The sequence below is a fragment of the Gekko japonicus genome, unplaced genomic scaffold, assembly GCF_001447785.1.
Source record: "Gekko japonicus isolate JY-2015 unplaced genomic scaffold, Gekko_japonicus_V1.1 scaffold924, whole genome shotgun sequence".
Classification (NCBI taxonomy): domain Eukaryota; kingdom Metazoa; phylum Chordata; class Lepidosauria; order Squamata; family Gekkonidae; genus Gekko; species Gekko japonicus.
The window spans coordinates 167,335-176,038 of NW_015170303.1; the positions used below are offsets into that span (position 1 = coordinate 167,335).

General features: G+C 46.2%; 1 protein-coding gene across 1 annotated transcript in view; it reads left to right on the top strand.

The window, feature by feature from the left end:
• PCSK6 (proprotein convertase subtilisin/kexin type 6) overlaps positions 1 to 8,704 on the top strand; it is a 137,676-nt gene that overhangs the window by 72,841 nt on the left and 56,131 nt on the right. Inside the window, exon 10 of the mRNA XM_015417963.1 lies at positions 2,657 to 2,760. Within this exon, the coding sequence (XP_015273449.1) occupies positions 2,657 to 2,760 (104 nt within the window). The remainder of the gene's footprint in view (positions 1 to 2,656; positions 2,761 to 8,704) is intronic.

An 8,704-nucleotide genomic window follows, 5' to 3' on the forward strand; every position in this document is an offset into this window, starting at 1 on the left:
CTCAAATGGGTTCTGGTCTGTCATTTCAGACAGAACCCGTTTAAGAATCGGTTCCCTAACAGAATGTAACTGACATTTCATACACAAAAGCTTCTGTCCCGTTTAGGAACCGGGACTGAAGCGTTTTACCTGTCAACCGCTTCCAAGTAGTCTTCAGTTCCCTCTCCCGGTTCTGTTACGCTTTTTTCCCGCCGTTTTTCGCCCGTGCGGGCTTTTGTTTTTTTTGAACGTTCGATTTATAGCGTTATATCGCTATAACGCTATACTGGAACGTCAAACTCCAATGGGATCGCCATTGCGATCGTTTAGCGTTCCAGCATAGCGTTATATTGCTATAACGCTATAAATCGAACTTTTAAAAAAACCCGATCACCCGCGCGGGAAGAAAACGCCGGGAAAACAAAGCGGTGCAAGTCTGAAATGCCAAACCGCTTCTGATCCGGCTCATTTCCGGTAGGGGCAAGCCTTGTGTGAAATGGCAGCCCTGTACCGGTTCACTTCAAAACGGAAGATTACCAGCTTGAAACCGGGTGAAACTGGGTAATGTGAAACTCAGAGGGAACACTGGCGCCAACCCATTATTCCACCTCCAGCTATTTAGAAATACGCCACTTCTGAACATGGAGGTTCTGTTTAACTCGTCCCCTTAGAGTCTCGTTCCTAGAGGTCCCTATTGCCCCACTGGGTATATGACTATCAACAGGAACACTTTGGAGCAGTGGTCTTCCTATTGACAGTTGTGTACCCATTGGAGTGATAGGAAACCCACAGAAACAGAGGTGTTCGTTTAGCTATTACAGGTAATAGCTGCTGAAAGACCCATCCTCTCTGAATTCTAAACTCTTGTCCTCCATTGAGGAGATGGTATATTTACAGAGCGTCACCGAACATTCTCAATTTATTTTTTCCTTTCCAAATGTTGCAGCCTGTTCTGTTTTTTACAGCAGGGAAGAAGAAAATGAACTCCAAGCTCAAACGTCAGACTTCCTTTAGTACACCCATGCTGTGACGGCTGTCTCCGTCGCTAATGTATTGCCGGCTGCTGTGAATTCACAGTGGCAGAAACGGTTTGTTTCATTAATGTGACGGAGGCTGGGAAAATGTTGTCCCCCCACACACACACACTGTCTTCCCCATGCTACGTTTTGAGATAAATTAGCTCTGTTTTGAAACTCTTGTCTTGTCCGAACACAGTTGGAAGAGAAGCATTTGTTACAAATAAATTAGGGAGAGTTAGGTCTGTAAATTTGGGGATCATTTAGTTCTCAGTATAAAACATACCATTAAGTACTTGGGATCGAGCATGTTAAATGTTGTTGAGTGGTCCCCAGCTTTATTTTGTGGCCAGAAAGGAAATTAATTCAAATTTTAGATGTTCAAAGCTTCAATATAATTATACATCAGTGTTTAAGGGACACCTGCGGAGTGAAGAAACATAGCAAGATAATGCAAAAGCTTGGAATTACAATCCTACTAAGTATTCTGACTTTACAAATTTGGAGGTTAATATGTTGACTCTGCTGACTTTGGAGCAGCCAAAAATTTTAAATCTAACATGGGGGTGTATGTGGAAATCTTTATACACCTGAGAACCATTGTGGTTGTTAGAGTATCGGACTAGGATCTGGGAGCCCTAGGTTCGAGTCCCTGTGGAAGCTTGGTGGGTGACCTTGGGCCAGTCACACACTCTCAGTGTAACGTACCTTGCAGGATTGTTGTTTTGAGGATGGAAAGGAGGAGTAGAGAACTATGTCAAAAGCCACTTTGACATACGTCTTCATATGCGACAGAATGAGGTGGTCAATCTTGTGATGTAAAGGATGGGTTGTGCCACTTCAGGCTGCAGTTGAGGGCTGCCGTTTTTAAAAATGTCCCCTTACATTTTTAAAAACAAAACCCCTTGCAAGTAGAAATCCAACAGAGCAGGCTGCGCTGATGGAGGAACATGAGAAATCGGCATCTGCCTCTGGGTTTATCACCTCGTTCTACCCCACATGGGATGCTAATGCCTTCTATGTTAAAAAGCCTTTTATGCACCTTGTTGCAATTCTTACGATAGCCTAGATTATTATTCCTATATTGGGGGAGTTATTTTCCTATTCCTATATTGGGGGAGTATTATTCCTATATTGGGGGAGTTATTTTCCTATTCCTATATTTGGGGAGTATTATTCCTATATTGGGGGAGTTATTTTCCTATTCCTATATCGGGGGAGTATTATTCCTATATTGGGGGAGTAGCTTTCCTAAAGCTACCAAGTCAGTTCATGGCAGAGGTGTGATTTGAACTGGGGACCTCGCAGCTCGCAGTGCATTTCCTAAGCAGAATAGCAGATACGTCCTTCTAAGCCCTGAAATCCACTCGCAGTGCATTTCCTAAGCAGATACGTCCTTCTAAGCCCTGAAATCAAGGGACATGGGAAGGTATAACTCTGCCTAGGAATGCTCTGTGAGTCACTTAGCCATTGAAGAGGCACGTCAATCCAGTTCCTGACTTGAAATGTTTTTCATGAAGCTGCTGGTGACCACGTTTAAGGGTTTTCCTGCTGGGTATTGTTCCTTTTGGGGGGCTGTTTCAAAATCCCGTCATTGGCATAGCCACCGTTTGCTGCCAAATGCCTATTTAACCTGCCTGCCTTTCTCCCATTATGTTTAGCCCTTTGCTAACCTGGCGGGACGTTCAGCACTTGCTTGTCAAAACATCTAGACCTGTACATCTCTTAGCCCCAGACTGGAAGACGAATGGCGCTGGACGGAAAGGTAAGGCCAATGCCGAGGCATTCAGCAAGGGTTGGTTGCCTGGGAGTGGTCACAGAACGGTATAGTCTGGAAAGCTACGTGTAGCAGAATAGGAAGGTAACTGTGATTCAATACGGGGTGATATTAACAGAAAACGTGGCAAGTCTAGTTCACTTCGAAAGCTTACGTTTCTTGTAGGGTTTCTCCACACTCAGGATGAAACTGCGGTTGTCTGTTTTTTTTCTTGACCATATTAATAAAACTCAATGGCAGTCTTGCTGTTAAAACTGACACTTTTCCCGGCCTCGGTGGCACATTAAATGGAGAGAAAACTGGCATAGAACTGAAAAGCAATGTGAAAGGAACAAAAGGGAAATTTGCTGAAGAAAATAACTGGAATGAAAATGGTCTTCCCACCGCGCACGGAAATTAAGACACAAATACATATTTGTATATTGGAAAAATGCTTTTAATAGGAATCCGTGGAGACGTTCACTGTCCACCTGCTATCTTGAAGCCTCACCACTTCTGAGTGTAGTACTAAAAAAGAAATTAATAAAGCACTTCAGAGCTCTTATTACCATACCCATCCTTGCAAAAGGCCCGTAAGTCTGGTCAGTTTTCAGGCTCAGACAGACTGAAGATTGTACATCCCAGTCCATTCACAGGATGATGTTTGGAAAGCCTCAGTTTGCCTCGGGGTTGTGCAAGGAAGGGAGAGGTTGAATTTCAGGCCTTGAAAGTGTATCATGCTGTATGGAGCACTGAAAGTGTATTCTTTTAATTCCTTGCCTAACTCTTGGCAGTGTGTCTCCTGTGGTTGCCTGTCTGTTGGAGGTGAACAAGTAGGAATGTACAAAGCTGCCTTCTGGAGGGGCGGAACAAACAGGCGCGATCCCACCACAACATCTGAGAAGCGTTGGGCACCCGTCCCTGATCCGGCCCTTCCGCCCACAACCGGAGCAAAAATGAACCACCTACCGAGGTGGTTCTTCTGGGATGGCCGCATCAAGGCCGGCCGTGGGATCGCCAGCGCGTCCTTTCGCCGGCGCATCCCCGGCTCCTGGCCGAACTGCGCATGCTCAGACATGCGCAGTTCGGCAGCCTCCCCCTCCCGACCATCTTCCTCCCTGGCATCTGATCGTGCCGGGGAGCAACGTCGCTACGGCTCTAATTAGCTGCACTTTGGCCAGTGTTTTTCCTGCCGTGTGGCAGGGACCGGAGACTTGGATATTTGGTCCCTTAGTTCAGTACTCTGTTGGGGCATCAGCTCTTTCTCAAACAGAGAAGGGTCTTTCCGAACACTTTTAAACTGGAGGTGCCAGGAACTGAAACTGGGATCGGGACATGTGCTTTTCCATTCAGCCACAGCCCCTCCTCAAATTAGTGGCTCAGGTGGATGCCCAAAGCCACCCATCTGGGTCATGTTATTTTGCTTGTGGGCAAGAGTTGGGTAAACTTTGCTCCCTGCAATGTCTTTCTCTTCGTTCCACTTCTGTTGCTCTTGCCTTTAAAGCAAACGAGCAAAACTCTTCTTCCTTGCAAGCTTTGGGCTCCATTTTCCCCTAGGGTCCATGGATCCTGCAGGAAGGGTGCCTGGACAGCCCTTATGATCGATCCAGCATGTTTTTCAGTCCGGTTCCTTCGTCTGATGAAGCAGGTTCCTCAAGAGTGGCAAACGGTTCACATTTTTAAAAACAGGGTAAACTCACTGTCACGTTTCTTATTAAGTTGGAGGAAGGTGAGGAACAATAGGATGGGAGGGCAGATCGGGATTTTTCTCCTTGATACAAGTCTCCCCTTCCAAGATGCTATAGTTTCTTAGAGGCCTGCAGACCTTTCCATACATTTGAGGCCTCTGATACAGAGTTTACAAACCTGATCTTAGAAACCAAAGCAAGTACAGCCATTTTTGTTGTTGTTCAGTCGCACAGTCGAGTCCGACTCTTTGCGACCCCATGGACCAGATCACGCCAGGACTTCCTGTCTTCCGCCGTCCTCTGCAATGGCTCAATTTCATGTTCGTTGCATCTATGACACTGTCTAACCATCTCATCCTTTGCCGTCCCCGTCTTCTTTGACCTTCAATCTTTCCCAGCATCAGGGTCTTCTCCAGTGAGGGCTCCCTTCTCATTGGGTGGCCAAAGTATTTGAGCTTCAGTTTCATTATCTGGCCTTCCAGGGAACAGTCAGGGTTGACTTCTTTTAGGATTGACTGATTTGATCTCCTTGCAGTCCAAGGGACTCTCAAGAGTCTTCTCCAGCACCATAGTTCAAAAGAATCTATTCTTCGGCGCTCGGCCTTCCTTATAGTCCAACTCTCGCAGCCATCCATGATTACCTCCACAATCTTAAGACCGAATAAAGAAAGGTGCATAGCTTTGGAGCAGAAAATTGAGCTTTATAGCTGGAAAACCTCTTGACCTAGCTAAGGAGGTCTGGTTCCACAGGTCAGAGGGCATGGGCAGAAGAACACTACTCTGAGAAGTGCGTGTGCATAACAGGGCAAGGGTGTGTGTGTCTTTCATATTTTCCTTAACTGGCATTCAGCGGCCCTCAACATTCTCCATCTCTCAGGGGGCAGGGAGCTTGCTCAGTCCTCATCAGGATAGTTCACAGGAGGGAGCCAGTTTGGTGTCGTGGTTAGATGTGCGGACTCTAATCTGGGAGAACCGGGTTTGATTCCCCACTCCTCCACTTGCACCTACTGGTGTGACTTTGGGCAAGCCATAGTTCCGTCAGAGCTGTTCTTGAAAAAGCAGTTTCTGTCAGAGCTCTCTCAGCCCCACCTACCTCACAGGGTGTCTGTTGTGGGGAGGAGAAGGGAAAAGGAGTTTGTAAGCCGCTCTGAGACTCCCTTGGGTGGTGAAGGGCGGGGTATAAATCCAATCTCCTCCTCCTCCTCCTCTTATGATGTGGGAACCCTTAGGAACCACCCTAGCCAGTTTGGTGTAGTGGTTAAGTGCGCGGACTCTAATCTGGGAGAACTGGGTTTGGTTCCCCACTCCTACACTTGCACCTGGCTGGATGACCTTGGGCAAGCCATAGCTCTGATAAGAGCTGTTCTCTCACGGACAGTTCTGGAACGAGCTCTCTCAGCCCCACCGACCTCACAGGGTGTCTGTTGTGGGGAGGGGAAGGGGAAAGGAGTTTGTAAGCCGCTCTGAGACTCCCTTGGGTCGTGAAGGGCGGGGTATAAATCCAATCTCTTTCTCTTCTTCTCTGATTTAGAATGTTAATTTTCCTGGCATACCTAGGAAAGTCCTTCGAATACGTAGTTGCCCTTGCGGGTGATCTGCTTCCCTCCCCGGCTCCCACAGTGGGCACCAGCCACCAACTTTTCTATTAGCTGTAGTAATTCATCTCCCCACCCACCCCCACCGTCGGCACTCGCGGGATTAAGGTATAAATCCAAATCAATATCCTCCCAAGTTTTCTGAGCCTGGAGTGCTCCCCTATCCATTTCAAAAAGCTCTTTCTATTACCAGCCCTGCAGACTTTCCAAGCCGTAGTTATTGGCTGTTCTGAGGTCTGATAATCCGCTTTGAAGCCCTTTTTTATCAATGGGTATTTGCGAGCTCTTGTCTGTTTCAGCAGGCAGGATCTGAGCGGAAGGGAAAGGTGCCAAGGAAAAGAGTTTTGGGGAAGGCTTTGCAGGAGAAGGCTGCAAGATCTGAGAAATTCCCGCTTTAATACCGGGCATGCTAGAGGTGACAAGACATTGTCAAGGTTTAGAACGAGCCCTCTTCAGAATTAAATTCTGTCTCTCGCATTAGCTTTTGGAGACCTGACAGTAATCCTCTTTTGTAACAACTAATGCTTTTGAAAAAGAATCCTTTGCAGTTTCTGGATTGCTGTCCTCCTAGAAAGAGGGGGGGGGCAGTGCGGAAAAAGAGGGGAACGTATGCAGACGCCCCACTCTTGTGATTCTAGGGCTGCAGGCATTATAATTTGTTTTTCTGCTTGTTTATTTACTTTATTTATAGCCTAGGAGATAACAAAAAAATAATGTAATCGAACAGCCTATGAGAGACAGCATTGTCCAATAGTTATTAGAGTGTCAGGCTGGGTTCTGTGAGACCCAGGTTCGAATCCCCACTCTGCCATTCAAACTTGCTTGATGTCCTTGGGCCAGTCACACACTTCCAGCCTAGTACAAGTGTTGTTGAATAATTGTGGAAGAGTGATCCACCCCCCGCTCAGTTTGCACTTTAACGTAGAATTGTCTCCCTTGAACTGACAGTGGTGTCATAAACGGAGTCACACCCTTCTAAGCCCATTGACTTTGTTGACTTGGCAGCAGAGGAGAGGACTTGCAGTAACGGGTTTAAATTAAGGGCGGGAAGGTACTGGCTGGATATTAGGAAAAACTTTTTTCCAGTCAGAGTTGTGCGACCGTGGAATCAGCTGCCTAGGGAGGTGATGAGTTCCCCCTTACTGGTAGTCTGTAAGCAGCGGCTGGACAGACACTTGTCAGGGATGCTCTAGGCTGATCCTGCATTGAGCAGGGGGTTGGACTAGATGGCCTGTATGGCCCCTCCCAACTCTGTGATTCTATGATTCTAACTTCATTTGGGATGGCACTATGGGCTTGTTGTTGTTGTTTAGTCGCACAGTTGAGTCCAACTGTTTGCAACTCCATAGACTCACGCCAGGCCCCCGTCTTCCGTCATGCTCCGGAGTTTGCTTAATTTTATGTTCGTTGCATCGATAACACTGTCTAACCATCTCATCCTTTGCCGTCCCCGTCTTCTTTGACCTTCAGTCTTTCCCAGCATCAGGGTCTTCTCCAATGAGTGCTCCCTTCTCGTTTGGTGGTGGCCAGTCTTTGAGTTTCAGCTTCAGTATCTGGCCTTCCAGGGAACAGTCAGAGTTGATTTCTTTTAGGACTGACTGATTCGATCTCCTTACAGACCAAGGGACTCTCAAGAGTCTTCTCCAGCACCACAATTTGAAAGAATCTGTTCTTCAGTGCTCGACCTTCCTTATGGTCCAACTCTCGTAGCCATACAGTACTACTGAGAATCCCATTGCTTTGATCATACGGACTTTTGTTGGAAGGGTGATGTCTCTACTTTTTATTATGCTGTCTAGGTTTGCCATCGCTTTCCTCCCAAGGAGCAGGCGTCATTTAATTTTATGGCTGCAGTCACCGTCTGTAGTGATCTTGGATCACTGGAACGTGAAGCCTGTCACTGCTTCCATGACTTCCCCTTCTATTTGCCAAGGAGTGATGGGGCTGGATGCCATGAACTTAGGGTTTTTTTTTATGTTGAGTTTCAAGCCAACTTTTGCACTCCTTTTTCATTCTTAGCAAGAGGCTCTTTAGGTACTCTTCACTTTCTGCTATTAGAGTGGTATTGTCTGCATATCTGAAGTTGTTGATGTTTTTCCCGGCAATATTAATTCCAGTTTGTGAATCATCCAGGTCGGCATTTCACATGATGTACTCTGCATATAAATTAAATAAGCAAGGGGACAATATACATCCTTGTCGTACTCCTTTTCCTATGCTAAACCAATCAGTTTATCCGGTTCTAACTGTCGCTTCTTGATCTTGACACAGGTTTCTCAGGGTACCTGTGAGGTGGTCTAGTACTCCCATCTCTTTAAGGACTTGCCATAGTTTGTTGTGATCCACACAGTCAAAGGCTTTAGCATAGTCAATGAAACAAAAGTAGATGGTTTTCTGGTAAACTGGCCTTTTCCAATCCTGTGGCCACTGTTGTGTTTTCCAAATTTGCTGGGCTTAGACACATATTAAATGTGATGGGCTTAGACACATAATAAACTATTTTTTTGTAACCTTCAGAGATTTCTTAATTTTGGGTATTAAAATAGCACTAATTTATATAGAGTTTTCAGTATTCAAAGCACTTCACATACATTGTCTTGCAATCCTTTGAACAGTCCTGTAAGGTAGGCTTGTATCATTGTGCCCATATTTCAGATGAAGGTGTGAGGC